We start from the raw sequence: 24609 nt of genomic DNA on the forward strand, positions 1-24609 counted from the left end.
AATCTAATAAGTTGGGCTATTATCACGAAGAAAAAGCAAAAAATGAATTTGCGCCAAAGAAACTCGCTTACACAGTCTCGTTTCTCATAAATCGGAGGCATACTGGTATTTTGTTGTCTTTATTTTTAGCGACGACTTTGAGCTTCATGCATGACTGGTCACGCCACTCAATTTTGAGCCAATCACGAGTCCCGTTATATGAAAAATAAATTACAGTAATTTATGCATTAGGTTCGACACATGAGAAGAACGCCGTATGAATCAGCTGCCGCTCCAACGTCGCATAGTGCGACAGACCCTGCCGAATTTAATGTTGTTTGCCGCACCAAACTTAACCTGCCGAACCAAACTGATTCAAACACCGCTCTTCTACCGTACTTAACTCATCAGTTAGGTTCGGCGCATGAATGGAGCGGCGTTTGGAACGGGCCTTATTCAACGGTCATCCCCAACCAGTTTTGACAAAACAAAGAGCACCCCATAACACGTGACATAAGATCCGCGTGACGCGGAAGTGAAAGGTCATGAATGACGTCGATTGCCCACCTAGTTACAATGGAGTTTTGTTCTGCATTGAGTCAAATGCGTGGAAGAAGACCGTCGCGTGTCGACACCTGAGAGTGAATAACACTGCATTCAGCTGTACAGAACGCTTTCAATCTGCAAACTTGACCCTGAACCCTACATAAGACTTGAAAGACAACCAAGAACTCGGAGTGAGAATCATAGAATTACGTCCTTGAGGTAAGCCACTTCATTTTCATTCACGAGCAATAGTTTTGTTAATTTTCACCCCTTGAAGTCGTTAACATGGCTACTTTTAAACTGAACCGAAACTCTTTCGAGATTCCACCGTGAGTTTTCAGCTGCTTGGCCTGTCGCAGCCTCGGGACACACACCGATATATAGTTGATGTTCTGACATGTCGGGTTTAGTTTAGTGCTTTAGCATGTGGTTGAGTTTATTTTATAATAAGGTTGAACTGCGTTCTGTATGATTCGCATCCAGAATAAGATTGCAGCATTTAACATGTTTAACTTAGACTTGCCACAAGTCCACCTCATGAGTTTCGGGTACGGTGTATAGTACAATAGCTGAGCGAGCGAACCAAGCTGCGAGGTTTTAAGCCGCGATGCGGCGTTGTGAAGGTCGCGAAGCGACGAAGTCGCGAGGGGTCCTTCATCTAGCGGGGTACTGAATAAACAAGACGAAGGATTTTTCTTGCTGTTTTCTGAAAGTTTACATTTAACTGGAGAGCAGTAACTACCGTTTCTTATTCAGAATAGAGCGCGAAAACCTCATGCCCCCATTTCTGTTTAACTTTTTCCTACATCGGCGTCGATTTTCTTGCAAATGCGAGTGAGGGTTTCAACTTGAACAGATTTCCCTACGGTCAAGCTGACAAATGACCTTTTGGCTGAGTATTATTACTATGCTTAGCAAACTAACTGACTATTCAACTCTTACTTGTACATGTAAGTACTGCAATGTTTTATTTACGTGTTTGTTAGAATACTTGTACTTCTACTTGTACTTGTGAATTTACGGACACGAGCTATTGCTTCTGAGAAAGCCCGGAAGTCGAATGATGTAATTTTTCGAAACTTTCCCAAAGTTTGTTAGACCCGTCAGTCACTTACGTTACATTAGATTCGCTACAGTGAACTCTTTTCCTGCGCAACTCGAACGTCGGTAAACCTTTGAATTCTTTTTCTTCAATTATAATATAGGAATGGATAACTGCATGAGAAACTTAAAGAAATGAATTCTAATCATTGCGTGTTCTGTGACGCGGAACTTATAATAACATAAAAAAGCGCCATTAAATTTTGTTCCTAAATAATGGAAACAATAAATCTGAATAAGTGAAGAGGCCATATTCATATGCAAATATTGTTGTCAAGTGTTGTGTTAATGGCAAGAATAGATTTTTTACCAAAACACGCACCTAATTCGGAGAAAGTCACAATACAACCGTGCATGTCTCGTGCGAAACAAACTTTTTCAACTCTTCATGACATGATTACTCTGGAGTGTGTGTATTGTCACGCAATAAAAAATAAAATCAAAAACCATTCAGTGGGTAAAGTCAAGAAATTGTGATATTATAGACGATAAACAAAGGAGACAGTTCTCCAAGTTTAAGGTGTGTGTGTTGTCCCAAAGTTGAGATATTCATCGAAATGTTCCGCGCAAAATTATAGAACCTGGTATGGAGCCGCCATGTTGGAGGACCTCCTTAGTCCCGCTATGTGGCGGCAGGAAAATAGTGTAAACATCTGGAACTCACTTTGGCTATCTAGACGACTGATTATCTGAACCGAACCAAAAAAAAAACTCAAGTACTTTTCCTAATACTTTAACTCCTAAAATGGCTAAAAATCACGAGATAAGTGAATATTTTTCGACAAACGCGATCTTAGCTTCATGTCACGCGAGGCCATAACTCCGGAATTCAAAATGCGCTGGTTTCCAAACGAAGGACCCTATTGAGCTAGAAAGTTAAAAACAGAAATAAATTTAGTACCTCTTATGCCTGATGAGGATAAAACCTCTACGGGCTCTTTAGTTTTGGATTTGGAAATTTGATGACGTCACGTGCACACACTATATAGCAACGGTATGACCTGATGAAAACACCCTTAATTTTAGCTTAATTTAAGTGCTTATAGAGCGTTTTGTACTGTCACGCAATAAAAAATAAATTCAAAAACTATTCAGTGGATAAAGTCAAGAAATTGTGATGTTATAGAAAATAAATAAAGCAGACAGTTCTCCAAGTTTAAGGTGTGTGCATTGTCTTAAAGTTGAGATATTCGCGCAAATTTACAGAGCCTAACATGGAGCCACCATGTTGGTGTTCCTCTGTGGTACACCAATATGGCGGCCCAAAAATAGTGTTAACATCTGGAACTTATTGTGGCTATCTAGGACACTGATTAACTGCACTGAACAAACATACATTTAAATAAGCGCATTTCCAAATACTTTAATGTTTTAAATGGCTAAAATCACGAGATAAATGCATATTTTTTGACAAACGCGATCGTAGCTTTATCTGACGTACCGCCATAATTCTGAAATTCAAAATGCACTAGTTTCCAAACGATTGAGCTGGAAAGTTGTACACAGATACAAATTTAGCCCGTCTAATGCCGGATGAGGATTAAAAACTTTGGTGGCTCTTTAGTTTTGGATAACAGAATTTGATGACGTCACGTAAAAACGCTCAGCCTCTATAACTCCAAAAAAGAGTTCGGTGGCCGTCACTTTTTATTATCGAATTGTAATCAGCATGTCAAGATTCAAAGTAAATTTTAAAAAAAAATCGCAACTTCAATAGCAATATAATGCAGTGTTGAATCGTCGCAAGTCGAATCCATCATGATGCTTCATGTTCATTCAGTCGGCGTCGCTTTTTATGCCAATGAGAGGAAATTTTCAAAAATTGTTTTGATTCTTCTTTAACACGCGTTCCTTTGGTCAAGCGGACAAATGACCTTTTTGCTGAGAATTGCAATGATATTTAATGAATTAATTAACCATTTTAGTACACCTGGTGCACCTTTTGCAAGGCTCTTTGTTATTGGCCAAACGAAACAAGTGATAAACAACGCCGACAATATATATACCTCTACCTCTAAGAAAAGAAATGAAGAACAGATTAACAAGAACGAGCCAAAATAGAGGTTCAGTTAAAATGAATGTGCGGGTCAACTGCTTGTGTTACAGTGTTTTATGTCTTTGCTAGAATACTAGCACAGGTAATTGTGAAATTACAGACAAGAGATACAGGGGTCCTTCACAACAAATTAGAAGACGAATAAAATTGACAACAGGACATTTATTAGTTTTTCATAGCAGTTACTTTTATGAAATTGTAAGTCCTGACCATTATGGTTCCTGTCCTGGTGTATGACTCTGGGCATGTTTCTTTTAGCATTTACTATTTATTAATAAAGAATTCATTCTATTTATTTTTGGATTCGTGGTCATCTGATGTGAGGTCTGGAGCCGAAATATTATGAGGTCTGGGATGGCCCGGAGGTTAATAAATAATATAATAATAATAAAATATTTATATAGCGCCAATATCCTAAAAGTTCAAAAGCGCTTTACAGTTAGAAATATTAAAAACACTTAAGACAAATAAAGTAAAAATAAAAAAATGTCGCTAAGGTTGCGGCAATGTGTACCGAGGACCATCAACTAGCTAGAGTTCTATGAGATTTCCGAACATTTCTCGGTTCCAGACCTCGCTCCTCGTCCACCAGGTCCCATGTGCCAGGAGCAAAATAACTGATGAATGATTGAAACAGTAATTCACTGCTCTTATACTCTAATCACCCTGAAACGATTATAAAATATTTTGTAACTAATCTTAATAAACACAAACACAGCATCAGGGGCGGGCATCTCGTTTATTGATGCAGGATATAGCGAGCGTTACATCATCATAAAGAAAATACAGCAGTGAATAAACAGAAAAATTAAAAAGCAAAGTTGAAAGAGATGCCTTCGAGTGGCTCTTGCATAACTTACAAATTCTTAAATAGCCTACTAGCCCCTAAGGGATTCACGCCTAAAGTACTTCTACAGTTAACACGAACCATACATAATGAACATACTCCAGTGTAATTAGCGAAACGTTACAAAATATATTTATACTCTAATCATCCTGAAACGATTATAAAATATTTTGTAACTAATCTTAATAAACACAAACACAGCATCAGGGGCGGGCATCTCGTTTATTGATGCCCGCTTTCGAAAATAAAGAAAGAGAACAAAGGAATCTAAGTGTGCAAACTTCAAGAAACTGAAAGTAAAGATTCTAACTTATCGTAACATAGCCGTAGCTAGCCGTCCTTGGCTCGATCAGTCTCCCATCTGCCGTGACATAAAAAGTGTAGATTGCTGATGCCTGCTCCTTAGCGGCCCCTGTTCTTAAGCTATGTAGATCAAACAAGTGTATAAGATATCCTAGTTCCGCAAACGCATGCTAAGTCTAAAACTTTATTTTACTACGAATTTTTTGAGAGCAAAATATGCTCTATCTTTGAAGAAAATAAATTCATAAAATTAAAACTAAAAATTACATATAATAAACATCTGTTTTGCTCTCACATGTATAAATTCTGACAAATGCATCGCAAAAACTAACGTCACAACAACGAAGGCTAGCTAACTCGTTGACGCGGAGAAAAGCCGATTAGGCAGTCACGCAAATTGCAGCTAAGCGATGATTAGAGGGATTAGCCTTGGGGCGCGCAAACCTATTATATGTCCTCAAAATCATCTCGGGAGTAACAGCGCCCCCCTTTTTATGGAAACAGGTTTTGCAAGCTCAATTTTAGCCGCCTCGAGAACACTTCTATCACAAGTCAAATCACAAATCGGAAAGCCATACCGATGGTGTGCCCAATTTATGCCATAACAGACAGACTCAAGTGTGGAGTAGAGGGAACTCTGCTGCAGCAAAATACTCCAAAATAAGGAGCAAATGACGTCTCATCAGACGGCAAACAAGCGACTTCCTCAAAGCGCGAAGACTATTCTCTAAATGTTTGAAAGTCACTTGAATAACGCTCTGTTGTTGAAGGGGCCTTTGCTTTAGAGGAACGTAAGGGAAGACCTTGCGTTGACTTGCGAAGCCGTCTGGATCTCTTGAGTGGGCAACCTTTGAAGTAAACACACATCCACTTTGTAGACTTGAAAGATAACAAAAGAAATGTGAGAACAATTAGAAAAAACAAAAAAGCAACAACACGCAGATCAGAACATAAGGAAGGCCGAGAGGCCTAAATCTTGCATTCAGCACACTATATACTGGCAGTTCTGCACAAAAACGGCATGGCCGTTCAACGGCCTTAAATAATGAAATCACCTAAGATCAACACGTGATAAACGGGCGGTCCCGCACAAAGATGACATGGTCCAACGGCCTAAAACAGTGCAATCACCTAAGATCAACACATGATAAACGGGCAGTCCCGTACAAAAATGACATGGCCCAATGGCCTAAAACAGTGCAATCACCTAAGATCAACACATGATAAACGGGCAGTCCCGTACAAAAATGACATGGCCCAATGGCCTAAAACAGTGCAATCACCTAAGATCAACACATGATAAACGGGCAGTCCCGCACAAAGATGACATGGCCCAACGGCCTAAAACAGCGTAATCGTGACCGCGCGGCATGACTTCTCCATAGACAGGTTCTACTAGATACTGTACTGTGCAGCCCCGACAAGCAACTAAAATCCTCCGAGCCAAAAGGGAACTGTTATTTGCCCCATGGAGATAAACATCTTTACCGTTCTCAACGAAGAGAAAATCAATAACAAAAGATCTGAAACCCCACCTACGATCCACCAAAAAAGGCCAAAAGGGAGCTGAAAGGCCAATAAGGAGTAACCAGTTCTATTGACAAAAACATATGTGGCGGATGACATTTTTAACTAACGAAACTGGTGGCACCAGCCAACAGGTTTCTCCTACCCAACTAAATGCCAGGGAATATTCGAATAGAAACTGGGAAAACTTGAATCTTTTTTTTTTTTTTTTAACTGGGAAAGTAATCAATTGAACAGGGACCCCAATAAGGGGTTACTTCATGAAAATAGCTATCTTTAACTGACCAGTCATCAATCGACGATCTTGCATAAGTAATCAGCTGAACGAGGTATCAACTCAGCCTCGATTTTGATATTACTTTCTTTGGCGGTATCAAATATATCACCGGCGAGTTGAAGCGAACACAGTTTCATACTACCAGAATCGACGATCAAAGGTACAGTTTGGTTGTCAGTAAACCACTTTACCAGAGCACCCTGAAAGAAGATTTGCAAACTTTTCAAAGCAAAACAAACACAGTGGAGTTCTCTCCACGTGGTACTCGATCTGGTATTCGTCTACATAGAATCTCAGTTTTTGCGCGAAAACAGGCATGTTACCAATGGCAATGAAAGCAGCCAATCCAATAGCGCTAACATCCGAGTATACAATACGAGATAGTGTGCACGCAACATCTGCAAAACACTTGAATTGAGATAAGAAACATTATTCTTCCAGAACTCTAACTGTATGGAAACTGACAACGGGTTAACAACAGCAGAAGCACACGCGCACTCGACCACTAAACCTGTGGCCAGAAGATCAGAAATAACCTGCTCGACAAATCACTATACTGGACTGGATGGCTGAGTGATTATTAGAAAACTTAGCTGAGGGTAGAATGTAAATAAAGAGAATCTGATACCCAACAAAAATAGTATCGCGAATAAAGCAAGAAGCACTTATATGATTTCAAAACTCTACATTAACCTTAAGGTTGCCTTTAACTTAAATATAATGCGTTCCGTCCTGATAATCAGTCTTTTATTCATTCATTCAGTCATCAGGGCTAATACGATCGTTAACCCTCGGACTAATGCCCCCATCATGGTACAAGGGGGATGAAACCCCCTCCTTGGGTTTTCGTTCTATTAAGGCACAGAAAATAAATTTACATTCATTAAATAGAAAGCCCTGAGCTTGCTCTATAAAATAATGAGATAATTTTTGGCTGTGAAGTAGCATGACGTCATTTGACCCGCCATTTTGGATCCGTCATCTTGGATTTTACTATTTTCTTAAAAAAGTCAAAAAATAACCTAGAATGCTTATGAAGCCAGAATGCTTATGAAATGTACAATTTGGTAAAATTAGCAAAATGATGAACAAAGCTGAAAAAAAAAAATACACAAGTATGTCGAAAAAGTTGATTTTTGTCCAAACCTATACGAAGTTTGTGGTTGTCATGACAAAGTCAAAAGTAATGGACGCAGTTGACATATCCAAAATTTACGCGAACGATAAATGAACAGCTACAGAAATTTTTCAGCCCCTTAGAGTAAATTGTACATGTCTTTCCAAGACTTCCAAAAAACCTTGAATCACATGGTTCAACAAAATTATCAATAAGTTCAACTGGGTCAAAGTCTCCCAATCATTTGATTATATTGAATAAATTATATACTCATCTTATCCCATTCTCTTCAATGTAGCTTGGTATTTGCCATAAGTATGTATTTTTACTGCTTGGAGGGGCTGCAGCGGCTCCTCTAAAACGGCTTGGGCAGGAAGATGGATTTGCTCAGAGGCTTCTTTGGCCGCAGCTGAAACACTTGTCTGCTAGTTGAGGCTGACGTCCACGAAAGGACTGCATGCGGAAAAAACAAAAAGGCTGATTAAAGGAAAAATAATTGCCAGTGGACAGACCATGAGTACATGGAGCTTCACTGGATGTAGAGCGGGTAGCTGTAGAGTTGGCCAGCTAGACGCATTTTTCCGCTTTTTCTCCCGGATCTTGGCTAGCGCTCGTCTTTCGGCTGATCAGAGCTTTTTCTCTTCCTCTGAATCTTCGGCGAGTTCGTCCGACTCGTACTTGCACTGCTGCCCAAACAGCGGGGTTCTTGTTCACGGAACGAAATAACTTGGCTGCTGAAAGGTTTCCTTTTGAGATGGTCTTGATGGTCCCGTCTGTTGCATCAAGCAGAGAGTTGCTAGACTCGTATTGTACTTTAGAGTTGAAAGAACTCGAAGCTTTGGATACCGTTTTTAGCTTCTACAGTTGAGACTGAGTGGCGGCTTGTTTCTCGTCGAGATCGCGTTTGAATGCAGCGAACCTCTGATCAAACGTAACGTCCAAAAGACGAGGAAACAATGTTCGTGAAGCAGTCTTATGAACAGGATCTCCCTCAGTGAAGGATTGCGCGATCGAAGCGGGAACGCTCGCTCGTTCAGTATCCGACGACATAACAACAAAAGCAAAGTTGAAAGAGATGCCTTCGAGTGGCTCTTGCATAACTTACAAATTCTTAAATAGCCTACTAGCCCCTTAGGGATTCACGCCTAAAGTACTTCTACAGTTAACACGAACCATACATAATGAACATACTCCAGTGTAATTAGCGAAACGTTACAAAATATATATATCAATAACTCCCTTTTGTCTCGTCTGAACGACTCATTGATCTCGTACGTGCAGCTCAGTAATTCTTTTCTTGTTTATTTTTTATTTTTTATTTGAGGCGGTGGCCTCATGGTTAGTGCGCTCGTCTCCGGATCGAGCGGTCCAGGTTCGAGCCCTGGCCAGGGACATTGTGTTGTGTTCTTGGGCAAGACACTTTACTCTCACAGTGCCTCTCTCCACCCAGGTGTATAAATGGTTACCGGCGAACTTAATGCTGGGGGTAACCCTGCGATGGACTAGCATCCCATCCAGGGGGGAGTAGAAATACTCCTAGTCGCTTCATGCTACAGAAACCGGGATAAGCTCCGGCCTGATGGGCCACTTGGGTCGTACGCAGACTTTACCTTACCTTATTTATTTTTTATTGCAGTTTTGTAAAGCGTTCTTCAGTAATTCAGTGCCAATGGCGTCTTCTACTAAAGTAGAATTTACATTGCTGGCCTCAGAGTGGGGATCAAAACGTGGAGGACTGTCCACTTTCAACAGGGTGCTTGCCATAGAGCTTGCCAAACACTCCAAAGTACATGTCTCGGTCCTTGTCCCACGATGTGACCAGGAGGAAATGAACGACGCTCGCAGCAAAAACGTCACACTTGCCCAGCCGAAGAGGAGACCTGGTTTAGATGAAAAAAATTGGCTCTGCTTTCCTCCGGACGACCTCCAAATTGACGTCGTGATTGGTCATGGGGTAGTACTAGGAAGTCAAGCACAAATTATACAAGAAAACCGCCGATGTAAGTGGATTCAGTTCGTCCACACAGACCCTGAGGAACTCGGAATGTTTAAAGATTACTCCGATCGTATTCAAAAAGGTGAACAGAAGCATCAGACTGAAGTGGAACTTTGTGCAATGGCCGACTTTGTTGTAGCGGTGGGACCTAAACTGGCAGAAGCCTATCGCTCATACCTCCGATCCCACGGCAAAGACCAACGCGTTTTTGATCTCACCCCAGGCATTTTCGAAGAGTTTTCTGGTGTGGAGCAAGCATCTCAAGACGGAGACAAGTGCAGAGTTCTGGCGTTTGGCCGAGGTGATGCAGAAGATTTTAAACTGAAGGGTTATGACATTGCACCTAAAGCTGTAGGCCAGCTACAGGACGCAATCCTCATTTTTGTCGGCGCAGCCAACAAACAGCAAGATGGGATTGCAGATAATCTGCAGCAGTGCGGCATCCCTCGGGAGCGACTGAGAGTGAGGACCTTTCTAGAAAGCCGGGAGAAATTAGGAGAGCTTTTCCGTGAGGTAGATGTAGCCATCATGCCATCGAGAACGGAGGGTTTTGGACTGGTGGCCCTTGAAGCTCTATCAGCAGGTCTGCCGATTCTTGTAAGCGCAAACTCGGGATTTGGAAAAGCCCTAGCGAATGTTCCGTTTGCGTCTGGTTACGTCATTAAATCGGACGAGCCAAAGGAATGGGCTGAGGGAATCAAGGGGGTCTGGGCAAAGAATCGAAAACTTCGTCTAAAGGAGTCTGACGCTCTACGTACCGGCTATAAGGAGGAATACAGTTGGGAGAAACAGTGCAACAATCTGGTCGACCTTGTTACGGCCATAGTGGCAGGTATGCATTTAAACTTAAAGAAAATGATCAGGAGGTTTAAATGTTGAAGGATAGCTAACGATAGTTTACTACCTAACTTTAAATGATATCTTGTCGTCGAAAACAAGATTCGCCAAGATCATTCTACGGTTGCAGTGAAATTGCAACACTTGGTAATTTTTGTCAGAGGAATATTGTATTATTCGTATATACTCAATTTTTGTGCGCTCTGATTGGCCATGGCTACTCAAACTCCACTGACATATCTTTTGCTACTTACTTAATGCTTGGCGGAAAAAAGCAGATTTTTTTTCCGTGAACGAAGTTGTTAGACTTCTGCGTAATTAGACATGGGTTAAGTAGTGTTTGGAAGATCTAAGCTTGTCTAATAGTGTCTCACTCGTACATTATAGGCTGAAAGTTTTACTCATGGATGAGAAAAGGCCGACAATGTTGCTGATGACTGACATTTGATTTAACTCCCATGTGCCGACCCCCTACGAACATATTCCCGTGCTGTCATCGCTTCTTCTCAATGAGTATTCCTTCTACCTTACCGCAGCTGGAATATTCGTCACTTCTTTATCGTTGTTCTCGTTGTATTATATTTAGAAAAACAATACTGCCAATACATGTCGCAAGGAAATGAACTTGATTACTATACTTTACCACACTGAAGTTCCCTTAATGCAGTGGCTTGCTGATCCTCACAGCTCTCCCCCTCCCTATGGTTTCATTATTTTATCATAACTAAATATTAAACAATTATTGGATGAGGTTTTTGTGATACATCATTAGTGTTATCAGCCTCAGCCTTCGGCTAACACTAACCGAGACCTTGATTATTTCGGATATCACAAAAACCGAATCTAATAATTGTTTTATTACACATTGTTTTAAAGAAAATAACGACAAACGCATTATCGCACCGAACACGGTTTATTTTCGTCAAGCCATGTCCTTACTGCGCTGTCCTGTGAACTTGACATTGCTCTTGGAAATCATGCATTGCGCGCGCAACCTACGGATTATTCAATAATCTGTAGGTTGTGCTGTTTCCCAGAATTGACTGTAGGCTTTTAGCCAATGAGAAGACAGATGGTAACTACAAAGTATAATAATGTGTCTAACTTTTCATTATAGAGGGGTATGCAGAAACATCCGGTCCAAATACCGCTCCCAAACGGATTGCTGATCCAGAAGCTGCAAGTAATGTCCCATTTTTTTTTTTTTTTTTTTTTTTTTCATTTATAAAACAAAGTGTACTGTATTACGTTTATGTATCATTATTTCACGGGTCTTGACTTCCGGTTGTGCGGATCGACTCGGTGCGAATCGAGTCGAATCGTCAAGAACCTCACACGAATCGACTCAAGTTTGGGTGTATTGGACATGGATGAAAAGTCTAACCTAGAATTAGCTACGACGTATCAATTCTGGTAGCGATCTTTGACCCGTTTTCATGGAGTACGGTGAAATATTTTGTTTTGTTTAGTTTTGTATGCGTTTTTTTATTAGCGATTATTTCTATTGAAACGTAAAAAACGGATAGGTTTTGAGAGGAAAAATGGCGAGGGGTTTGATATTTGCGATGTTTCAATTGAAGGTGCATCAGCAGAACACTTGGAGCCGGAGCCCAAACGACCTAAATCGACTGCTTCAACCGCAGGTAATTTAACTAACAATTTATGTAAGTCCCACCAATCAATCAATCAATCAATCAATCAATCAATCAATCAATCAATCAATCAACCAGTCAGTCATTCAATCTTTATTTCACATAATATTTTTAACAACTGATGAACCAGTGGCTCTCTGAATAAAGAACAATTAAGAATTAATAAAAAGTCTAATTCTATAAAAACCTGATCAATAATGGTAATAGGACTGAGTGGAGTCCAATTCGGTCTCTAATCATACGAGAGATTAACAAATCGGACCACCGCGAAGCGGAAGTTCGATTTGTTAATCACGAGTATGATTACAGACTGAATTGGACGACACGATGACCTGTTACCAATTAATCAAAACTATGACAACATTCGAGAAACGAACAAACCATCGATTGAGCACTGAACTATTAAACGTCGTTATGAATGCTGAAAAACACAGCAGTTAACTCAACAAAGTGCACCGCAACAGCGCGCGCAAAATGACGCGTATTGTCAAATTACAAGCATGACGCGTACACTGTCCAATTAATGCTCAAATGGGGCTGCTGATAGCCAGTCACGTTCGAGAATTTTGTTATAGTTTTGATTAAAATGGAAACGTATTTGAGAACGTGCCTCATAGCTAACGTGTTTACTTGCTGGTTTAAATACTCAAATTAATGGGAAATCCGTTTTAGAAGCCTTATTAGTGTAAAGTACAATTTTGATTCAATTCAGAAAAATTATTTGAGAGATTTTAATTAATAACAACAGAATTAATTAACAAAAGTGATCAAAAAATACCCGTGTTTAAGGCCCGGTCGACAATCGCTGGAGAAATTTAAAAATGCAATATTATTTCTTCTGTTAGGCCTACTATTCACATGAATATGAACATGCCGACTTTACGTTTTAGTGTGGAAGAAAACATTTTGAAGACGGAGCTTTTCAAAAACAATGAGGTCACGAGAATCATCGATTTACCTGCCCGAATCTTTCTCAAACTCAAATCCAAAATTGCGGTCGAAATGACGGGAGCAACAAGCGGGTAGTGCGCATGCGCAAGTTCGAGCGTGCACTTAAGCGTTTATGCCTCCGTTGACTGTTGCGTTTTCAAAAGTCTCCGGTATAGTGTGGACGGGAAACAATTTATCCGTTTTCTTCTTTAGACAGAAAACATTTGATACGTTTTTAAAGTGGAAAGACCATTTTCAAACTTATCCGACGTAGCGTGGACGGAGTATTGTACATCATGTGAAAAGTGTCCTCCTAATAAACGCCGGTCTCAAGTAACCCTGGGTCTACAATAAAGACTAAGTTTTAAATACAACCAAACCCCTATTAGCCGGTCAACCTGAGGGAAATGGGAGGTGGCCGTTCAACATAGGGGTTGGTGTACTTTAAATATTTTTTCACCATTCTCTGTTTTTCAGCTGCTCATGATTCACTCTTTTAAACGTTCCTTAAAAGAGGTTATTTTCGATTCCTATTTATCAATCTTTATCTTCTCTCTCCTGTTGCTGTTGTTGTTTTTGTTTGTAATTTTGCTTTTATACTTGTGCCTTCATTTGACAACTACTACTATTGCAATTTGACTATTTCCACGCCTCCTAGCCAGCAGATTAGCTTTTTAGTTATTTTCTAGGTGGCCTTATACTCTACATAAGTTGTATCAATTTTTGTTCTCTTCTCCATTTTCATGTGTGTATAAATAGATCTTATTGTAGTTGTTGTTGTTGTTTGCCCCCCAAATTTTGGATAAACTGTTGTTGTGAAATGCTCTCGGGAATTTGTAGACCTTCCAAGAGCATTTCACAACAATAGGCTATGCAACATTTGACGGTTAAACAGAGTGACTTATGGGCAATTGGAAAATAGAGGATAGGGTTAATTTCTTAGTGAACATGCAATTATGTCAAGACAACTATGATAATCGTGTGTTTGAATGTTTTCATCAGTCATCACTTTCTAGTTCAGACTCGATGTATTAAATTTTGGGTAGCTTTTTAAGAGGGGTAAAGAACAATAGGGAAACCCTCATCTGGACGACCAAAAGGTTGCCACGGCCGCTCAATAGAGGTGGCCAAAGGAGCATTTTACTGACAACAATTTCGGGACATTGATACTGACTAATACTTATACTGACTGGCGGCTAAATTGAGGTTCTACTGTAAACCCCTCTTGAGTTCAATCTAACAGACACAGTAAATTTCTTTGCATTAAATCAAACACAATTATTACTTAACTTGCAGGTGCGTCAGCCGAATTGACTGCGGAGCCTAAAGGTATCTTATTAACCTCCTTATTATATAGCTTATTTTTTTGCAATTAATTGTTATTCAAGGTAAAATAATGCCTTTTCGGTACTCATATCAGGCTAATTTTATATTTTATGTTATAAGTTATGGGCATTTGCTTTGAGGGTGTCATGAAAACAAAATCTCTAGGGTGGTCCCGTTAACCACTGGCGAGACAGTAATTTCTCTGATTGAAATTACTACTCCATTTAAGAAATAGAAAACATGTATCGTGTTTCTATCGAGTTTTAGTATAAATCTGCTGGCGTTCCATCACGGATGCCGTTCTCTGATTGGTTACGCTATTCACTATCTATTTTGTGATAGATAGTGAGTAGCGTAGCAGTGTGCCCTTGTTAACAAAATGACGGCCGCTTCTTAGCGTTTTCGAAGCGTCTGTGAAGAGGATTTAGATTAAGTTTTGAACGAATAGTAGATTTATACTAAAACAATTAGATTATTCGCTCTCGATTTCTATCGTGCGATACTTGACTCGGGCTGTGCCTTCGTCAACTATCACGCGATAGAAATCTCGAGTTTATGATCTAATTGTTTAAGAGAAACACGAGTGGAAGTTTGGGAGAACGAGGAATGTTGTGTGAACACGAGCCGCAGGCAAGTGTTTCCACAGCTTTTTCGAGTTCTCCAAACTTTCACGAGTATTTCTATAACTCGATAGAAACACGGGGAACATGTTTCGTATTTCTTATAGAAAATACCGCGACGAAAAAAAGGAAAAAAAGCTTGTTAACTTTGATAATCAAAGTTTTTACAATAATTAAATGAATGCGCACGCTCTGATTGGTCAATCAGCTATGGTTTATTGTGCCAGTAAACTCATAGAAATTTCGCGTGTCTTCTGAATTATTATAATATATAGATTTAGGCCAGCCAAAAAGCGTAGCTCCTGGGCCGGGTTGTTCAGAACCCGATTAAGCTAACCCAGGAAAAGGTAGAATTTTGATTTGAGTTTTGTAACTTTGCGGTGAGGTTTTTTGTATTTTTTTTTTTTGGCCGCTTCTGTTTTGAGTTTTGATGGTCACCATATATACAAAACAAAGCAGCAAAAAACATTTGTACAGAAGAAAAAGTTATAATTAGGTTGACTTCTCGTCCTGGGTTAGCGTTAACCGGCTTCCAAACAATCCTGCCCTTTTTTCAACAAATTAACCTGACATGAGCCTGCGATCCAATCGAAAACCAGCACTTGGTTAGCGGTCAACTTCAAAACAACACGTGACCTCAATGAGCTGTAAACTTGAGCCCGCGATATAGTCACGTGATACTGGTCAGCGGATGCCTTGATATGACAGGTGTCAATTGATCATAGCATGGATATCCAATATCAAAGAAGTAGAGGTAAACAGAGGCTACATGTCTCTGTCAACCCATTATTTGAAGTATGGCCGCCATGATGCGCGACTCCGTCGTCGTCGCCGTCGTCGCCTTCGCCGTCGTGCGTACGCGCCCACGAGCAATACCGCTAGCCATGATAACCATGGGAAAATCAACTCATAGGTCTCGTTTTCTTTCCTATATGAGTATGGGGCTCCGCTTGGCGGCCTTTCGGGCCGCCGGAGCTCCGCTATAAAAGCAATAGACCACAAGTTTTTATGGTTTAGAGGCATGATAAACCACTTGGGATGTTGGAAGAACACTCGAAGAATTCGTAAATCACGAGCCTGATGCTCGTGATTTACGAATTCATCTCGTGTTCTTCCAACATCCCACGTGGTTTTTCAGCCTATACACCATAAAAACTTGTGGCCTATTGCTGAAGCAAATTCTCTTTGCTCGCGCCATCATAACGTCAACACCTCGTGCTAGTTCTGTGTTTTCATCGAGTTATAGAAACACGATTTTTAACCAATCAGCGCGAGTATTTTCTTAAGCCTGTTTTCTAAATCTTTTTAAGACATGTCAGAGATCATCACAATGCAATTATCGGCGTACCCAACTTAAGACAGTTTTAAACTGAGCGACGACCCGAAAAATAGCATGTGTAGAGCCCCCACCCCCCTCCCCGATTTTTTTGAGGGGAGGGGGCGGCTGTACACAGGCTAATGAACGAAGGAGTTTCGCACTCAATGGCTTTGCGATACAGGTGCGGTGCTTTACCAACTGAGCAACTGTGAGCTAGTCAAGTTGTGAGGTTGTAATATATTTCGCGGTTCAAATCTGTGACATTTCGTAGACATTTATTCACTGTCGTATTTTCACCATAAACGGGTATATTATCATATTACGACCAGTTGATAGGTAAGTTAGTAGACCACTGCACCATAATCGCTGGGTTTAATTGAATCACCATTTAGGAAAAATTTTACTGTGAAAACTTAAGTGAATAACCGGGTCAGTTCTAAATACAACTAGACGCTTGCTGCGTGTACCCAGGCAGTCGTTATAACGGAGAAGCACTAGCTATATTGCAATTGAGCTAAATGTTCTGCATTTGAAGTTGCACGAAATTCAATCAATTCTGCTTATGATTGCATTTCTTGGGATCGATTAATAGCGTATTACTCGTTTGCAGGTCTTTAGGGTGTGAAATAAGTCAAGGTCTTTATATCAGACTATAAACGTTTCAGTCTATTTTCCTTAGCCTTTGTCGTTGTTATTTGTGTTTCTCAAGCAAGCGAGACATTTTGAATTTCATAGTTATGGCGGTGCGTGACATAGACCTACGAACGCGTTTGTCGAAAAACATATACTTATCTCATGATTTTTTAGCCCATTCAGAAGTTAAAGTATTAGGAAAGTGCTTAATATGTAAATGCTTCTTTGTTCAGTACCGATAATCAGTCACCTAGATAGTCAAAGTAAGTTCCAGATGTTTGCACTATTTTCCGGCCGCAATGTTGGCGTACCGCGGAGGTACACCAACATGGCGGCTCCATACTGGTCTCTGTAAATTTGTGCAAAATATTTCGACGAATATCTGAGCTTGGGAAAACGCACAGACTTAAAAATTAGAGGAGTGTCATCTTTATTAATCTCTTATAACATTACAATTTCTTGATTTTATCCACTAAATGCTTTTTGAATAAATTTTTTATTGCGTCAGGATTGCGTGACAGTGCAAGCCAAGAATTGATTTGCTGGGGTCAACATACATTAGTTTCTTTCAGCTTAAATGTACAATAATTCGCTACATGAGTTTCACTCTTGTAAAGACACATAACTCTGTTACAAGAAAATAACGAGAGAATATCGTTTAGTTCTAGATTTTATCTTCATTATACTTAACGAAGTTTCTCAGAACGTTTTACTTAGGTGTACTCGAACAGATACAATCGTAAACAAATTCTCTAACTTTTCTTCTCTTGTTGCTCAGACGTTCTTGAGTTCGTGCTGGGATTCTGCTTGGTTTACGATCACGTCTAAAAGTACGATGACGCTTCTGAAGACGCTTTTTATCAAGTTGAAGAGTTGATAGCCCCAGCTGATTGCTCCTTTGGTATAACATGATTCTCGATAAATTCACTCAAAATGTTCGCTCGTAAATTGATCTCTCGTGAGGCTTGCAGACCGACCCGTTCCGAAAACGCTTAACGTCCTTTAGTATTGGTCTACCGCGAACGGTATGTTCGTTTGTATGTGATTTCATCGCCCTAGATATCATGGAATCAGTGCTTACTCTTCGGTCACGACGACAACTTCTGTTAAATCCATGTGCTGTGCGAATGCACAGGTGACGCATGCGCTTTAGAGACCAGACGGCGATTTGTGACTGAACGAGGAAAAAAACAAAAACTAAAGAAAACGGAGCCGAAATTTAAACTCAGGCCTCACTGCCTGGGTAAAAAACTAGACGCCCTAAGAGCGTTTACTCCGGCTTTGTACCGCAGTATCAAATCGTATTTTGCGAAAACGCGTATTGGACACAATGCAAACAAGAGAATCAGGATATTTTAGCACAAGAGTTCCGCTTCGATATTTACTATTCAAGTTGTTTCGTTGAGTATCCAGCTAATCCAATCGCAAGTAGTGAGTTTAAACCATTTTGGTTCAAGAATGAAGCATAGCTGTCTACGCATTTATGGAGAACTTGTTTGCAAAGAATTTTCCAGGTCTTTTTACAACTTATGGCGATTACATTTTACATCGCTAGCAGAAATTGTACGAAGTTCATTTACTGGTCGTGGCCATCCGAGTAAATTGTGCAGCTGAACTTCTTTGCCGTGTCGCGATCTTAATATCTCCTTTGGAGAGCGAATAGATAAACTCCTTCGCGAAAACAACAGTCCTAGGACGAGGCGCAAATTGCATTGCACTTAATTTGCATAAACTTTCAAGTTATGTTTTTTGCGGATAACTTCCGAGCATTTGCGACCCTTAACGCAGTTTATGAAGAAATATTTAACCTACATATTTTTATTGAATCAAGGCAGCAGTATTTTTAGAAAGGAACTCTTTTATAAGGGGAGATGCGGCATTCTGTTTTGCTGTTTAATTTGGATTCATACTCGTCTAGTTCATGTCACGCAACATGATTTTCTCAAGGAGTCAGACACAGTTTTCTAAAAGAATTGGCGATTGCCAAGACTGCTAAATATTTTTGAACTACTAGTGAAATAAATTTGGCTAAACTATCGTCAACGCAGATTTTCCATAGGACTTGGCAAGAACATTGGTTCGTCAATAATCCCTCACAATTCCCCGCACAATAAAAGTTTTAATTTTCCCGCACAATCTGAATTGCCTACAAAATCACACGTTATTTTTTTTTTTCCTGCACCCTTCTAGAAAGCCAACCAACTTGGGCGTAAGATGTTTAATTCAAGTTACCGAAAGTCTTATCTTTACAAATTTGGAGATCGACATATTTCGCGCGGTCCAAGAAACAAGTCGCATGTTTTTAATGAGCTACCAGTCCAAAAGCGTTTTCGTATTTAGCTCGTTTTATTGCAATATGATTTGTTTTACTTCAGTGTTCTAGATAATAACAGCAGTAGCCACGTGCAGTCATTGACTGCCTATTTTCTGTCAGTGTCTTCGTAGTTTGAACTCATACCGCGATCGGCTCAGTTGTTATCTCACGAGAACGTTTCGAACTTGATCTTTGCTTACCTGGCTGGCTTTCAAGCATTATAAATCGTGGACCAACCCTTTCCGAAAACGATCGACATCTTTCTATGTAAGATGACCTTATAAGGCGCGACTGTTGCCCAAACTTTTTTCGGAAAACACTGCATTCTGTCACGAAGAGCGAGCGTTATCGCGTTTCTCGCCCCCAGTTTCCACGGTCTACGCATGGAACGCCTGGGACCATGACCCCCCTTTTGGCGACCAAAACGCTCGTATTTTATGACTCGGGCTTTCCTACGGAAGCCCGAGTAAAAACGGGGCCGAAATTTAAACCCAGGCCTCACTGCCTGGGTAACTAGACGCATATTTGCGTTCACTAATGATGATCAATAATCTTACTTTGGTCAGGGGCATTAACTTTGCGAATATATACTGTAGAAGATGACTCGACTGCCCATTGGTATACGTTTTTAGTCACATAATGTCAATAATTAGGTAAATTATTATTAGCTGCAAATTTTTATTTAAAGTAGATTAGATCTTACATTGTAAATTTTTTTAATTCTTATTTTGTAATTATTCTTTATTGTTTATTTACACACGATCCCACAAGCTGCAAGCTTAACTACTTATCGTGTTTAAATAAAGGTTACATACTCACTTACTCACTTCACTCGGGCTTTATGTTGGAAAGTTTTTTTATAGAATTATTGGTTTATCCTGTTTTCTGTCTTGGTATGCCAGAGATGCAGTATTACAAATGTATATCTGAGCTGAATATTCCTTCATAAAGAGATCTCATGAGGTTCGCGGACCGCTCGTTCCGAGAACGCTCGACATCTTTTAGTGTGGGTCTACTGCGAACGCTGTGTGCATATTTTGTATGCGTTTTCAGCGTTTTATACAGAGTATGTGTGCTAATTTTCCACCCCAAAAACTTCTCTTTTTCCGCCATTGCACCATGCCATGTGCTCATCAGAGTCTAAACGTCGCGCATGTGTGTACTTGACTGGGCGCATGCGCGTTAAGGACTTAACTGCAATTTGCCACTTAACGAAAAAAAAAAAACGAAGCCGGAATTTCAACTCGTGCGTTTCCTTTGGAAAGCCCGAGTAAAAATATATAGACAAGATATATATAAACATAACTATTTCATTTTCTGCTCCATTAGTTAAAGACGGATCACCAAGTGACCGCGATTTACAGCACTTGTCACAGCAACTCGTTGGTGAAGAATGGAAAAAGCTTGGTCGCTGCCTAGACGTTGATAAGCCAAAGCTTACGAATTTCGATAAAGGAGAAGATGAATTGGATGAAAAAGCTTTACAAATGTTGTCGCACTGGAAGCAAAGGGATGCTTCAGCTGCAACTTACCAGGTTTTGAGTGATGCATTATGTGATAAACTCGTAAATCGCAAAGATTTGGCCGAAAGATTTTGCAGAGGTTCCTCTTAATTTCCCCAATTTTTTTGTCTCTCTACATGCTTTTGTATTGCACTTTCGTACTATAGTGTCACAAACTTCATCTCTCACTTTTTTGCTGATAGTTCATCTGTAGCAACACGGTAATAAATTCGACTGAGTGAAGGCTTGTTTTTGAAACAGATAGGGAAGTCATCTCAGGAATATGTTAAAGCCCTGAACCATAAAGTGTATGAATATTTCTTAAACTGAACAGGTTTTTGCTCATTCAACCTGGTTGCAAGTTTAGTGGTTTATTTTTAACCGGGATGGCCTAGGGCCCGGTTCACGTTCTGCTCATGGTTTAAGTTTTTTCGTCATGTACTTGAGCAGATCGAGGCTCGGTTTTAAGCTCGATGGACCTTGTCGTTTTCTTGTTTTCTTGACGTTTTATCGGAATCTACTTAGCTAAACCAGCACGACTTCCAGACCATTTGACTACACTTTTTTTTTTTATGTAAGAATATATTTTATAAGAATACCCAGGCTAAAATTTACGAAATTTTCCGAATATTTTAAGAATAAACCTGAGGCCAAGATTCTGAAAAAAATATAATTTTTGCGCTGAAAATACAGTTATAGGTTTTTAACTTAAACGGCAAAACTAGTTGAATTAAAGCAACAAAAACAGCACTAGCCGTATATGTTCCACGCTAATAACATTTCTGGAAGAAGTTATGTTCAACACATCAGGCTTTAATGCCTGCAGGCTGGCTCCAAAATTACTTTAACACCATCCAGACACCAAATACATTCCAAAACAGAAATGTCCTATGATATAATCTAAGAATAATTTACAGGGCTCGAAAAAAAAACCCGTCCGCTCGTCCGGGACAAGTACAATTTCCTCTCGGGCAAGTAACTTTCTCTCCTCACTTGCCCCACGGGCAACGACCCAGGCAAGCCGTCCGCCAAATAAATTTTTGATAACGATTTTGAAACGAGTAAATTTGTGGGGCATGGAAAGTGTTTAGATGGATCTTGACAAAAATTACAAATTATAGTGTTGTTTTGTTGATTGCGTGGCGCGTGTTCACAGTTCAGAAATGGTTACCTAGCATGTGCTCAAAATCTGCCCTGATTAAAGTTCTTTCCACGACTAAAAGTGTGACCAGCACGATAATGATGTTATTATTTCTTAAAATTTCAGCAGTACTTCTGGGTTTTTTTGCAAGCAAAAAAATAAACTCGACATAATTGTATCACTGACAGCTGTAGAAGCTGTACGTGAAAAGAAGCCGTATATTTCTACCGCATATAAGCGAATCTCTCGCCAGCAACTAAAATTCTCTGTGTCGATCTTCCGCGAAACGTGCAAGTTTTCTTACAGAAATGTAAGCTTACTTAAGGCTGTGTCACGGACTATTAAAACAAAATCGATTTGCGGAGTGTTAAAAAAATTTGACGGAAAATAGTTTTTCATCCAAATGCGGACATTTTCTATTCGACTGAAACTATTTTTCAACCACCTAAAAGAAAAAAAAAAATATGCGCTTACTGGCTTTACAAAATCAACACGGTGTCTGTTTCAGAACTGAAGAGGAGAAACAAAATTGTTTTTTGTTCTACTTGTTCTTAATTTTATGCGCTTTCCTTCAAAATGATTTTTTTTGGAGTTAAGCAAGATGCAGTTTGACGTTTAAGGAGTCGCGCATAACCCAGTTCCACGGATTGAAAACATTGATTCAAGGATTGTTTAACTGATACCCAGCGCGTAATTCAGGAAACAGCGAATGAAACTGATTAATACAAAGAAGATTACAAGCAAGTCAGACAGGTTATTACATTCGAACACGCTAGTGAATAACTTCCATTTTGGGGTTCATAAATTATTGAAGAGTTGGGCAAAGGGGGAAGTGCCCCGGGCAAGCAATTTTTGAGAGTCACTTGCCCAAAGGGCAAGCTGGAATTCAAATATTTTTCGAACCCTGAGAATATTCAAAAGTATATTTTCAGCCTAAAATCGGCAGAAAAATAAGAATATTCAACCTCGGCCGGAAAAACAATATTCTTATAAAAAAGAGAAAAAAGGAGTGTATTGATTTTACTATTTACTCGCGTAGATTATTTACCATGGCATAGAGATACAATGATAGTTAATCAATGGCATGTAACCGTTTTCACAGGCATTTGAAGATCGATATAATTAGCAGCCATCTAAACTCTACATTACTAAACGGATATTTCCTCGACACTTATTATTATTATTATTATTATTATTATTAGAATAATATTACGTAAGAGAAGAAGCTTGTAATGTTAACTTCAGTGAGATCAATATGAAGCAGGCACATGCCCTTTATATTGATAGTTTTCAAATGAAAATTGAAACTTATCCTATAGATTTTTCAGTCTGTGTTATGTTTTTTGCAATTGAAATGCTCAAAGCGATCAATAAAGATTGAATATGAAATAGATGTCAGTGTACTTGTCCCATTGTTTCAGGTATACAGCAGCATTAGAGCAGTTTTAACATGGGGGTCGAAGTAATTCGTATTTGCGTTGGTTTTGCATTACCATACTAAGAGATTGGCTAAAAAATTGGCGCCACTTGGTCATCCAATCAGAAGAAAAACTAATATCAAACGTCACTTGCACGCACACGTTTTCTCGCGCTTTGGGTCGTCTACATGTGTTAAGCGCCTTGAATTTTGATTGGTTCGGTGGATTGTCTGTCTTCTTAATGATTGTCCAAGGGATCACTTTGGTCTTTGTTTTACAACACTCAACTGAAAAGTGTTTTCAATTTTAGACTAACAATTTCAGTTATTAATGAACGAAATTCGAAGTTTTTACAAAATAGATTTCTACCCTGCAGTCGGCTTCGTGATGTTAGAATCTTCGACTCACATTTTACAAGGTTACAACAATTCTTGAGACAACTTAAAACGACCCAGGTCAATCGGAATTCACCTGATAAACGGGCAATGACCAAACCTCGTTCCTAGAGTCTTTCATCTTTCCGCCCTTCTACAGCGAGAGAGGAGGGTGGGAAGATGAGATCCTGAGAACGAGGCTAGGAAATTCGACCTTAAATCGATAGGTAAACTAAGAAACCTGAATGTCAATGTAGCCTGATTCTCTTGGCCGAAATCGCACCTTACCAACCTTCAGCGTGCTGAGTTCTTATATGGTGTCGATTTCCAAGCAACCTGTAGGGCTGTTCATGTTACCCAATTACCTTGGGTTTCACCAATCAAGCGGCACTAGACTTTTCCAGTACAAAGTGAAAGTTTGCATTCGTCTCGTCCAAAATAAAGGTGCCCAAGACGCCAAAATCACAACCAAGGCCAACCAAGGCCTACCAAGACCTGCGAAAAGTTATAGCTGATCTGAAATGCTGGAGCGGATCTAACGGAGGGGGAACTTCGGGGGTTTGGTCGAGCCCCCTAATTGAATAGCAGGTAGCATTGTCTTTATTTTTGTCAGCTACGAAGAAAAAAGCTATTATCGTGTCATTTTGGTAAGACAGCTTAGTTTTGACTGCCGCTCGTACTGCAGGCTCAGCCGTCGCGTGCAAGGTTAATTTTGAAAATTGTCCAGGAGAGGATGCCCCCAGAACCCCCTGCAGGGGACTGTCTTCGGCGGTCCGTTTCTTGGGCTCCCTTCTC

General features: G+C 39.9%; 1 protein-coding gene across 1 annotated transcript; it reads left to right on the top strand.

Moving 5' to 3' along the window:
- LOC145500517 (D-inositol 3-phosphate glycosyltransferase-like) lies at nucleotides 1-23202 on the top strand. The gene is made up of 6 exons (XM_081480045.1): nucleotides 1-744; nucleotides 9390-10581; nucleotides 11704-11769; nucleotides 12167-12229; nucleotides 14465-14497; nucleotides 20709-23202. Exons 2-6 carry the CDS (start codon nucleotides 9423-9425, stop codon nucleotides 20990-20992), a joined length of 1605 nt encoding a protein of 534 aa, XP_081336171.1. The 5' UTR covers nucleotides 1-744; nucleotides 9390-9422; the 3' UTR covers nucleotides 20993-23202.
- Nucleotides 23203-24609: the final 1407 nt, after the last annotated feature.

This window comes from Orbicella franksi, chromosome 10, assembly GCF_964199315.1.
Source record: "Orbicella franksi chromosome 10, jaOrbFran1.1, whole genome shotgun sequence".
Taxonomy (NCBI): Eukaryota; Metazoa; Cnidaria; class Anthozoa; order Scleractinia; family Merulinidae; genus Orbicella; species Orbicella franksi.

What these genes read in the sequence shown, in the direction of transcription:
- LOC145500517 (XM_081480045.1), top strand. Translation starts at nt 9,423, where the DNA reads ATGGCGTCTTCTACTAAAGTAGAATTTACATTGCTGGCCTCAGAGTGG. An exon ending in TGCTGATCCAGAAGCTGCAA is followed by an intron (nt 11,770 to 12,166) that starts GTAATGTCCCAT and finishes TTTCAATTGAAG; the next exon opens with GTGCATCAGCAGAACACTTG. An exon ending in ATTGACTGCGGAGCCTAAAG is followed by an intron (nt 14,498 to 20,708) that starts GTATCTTATTAA and finishes CTGCTCCATTAG; the next exon opens with TTAAAGACGGATCACCAAGT.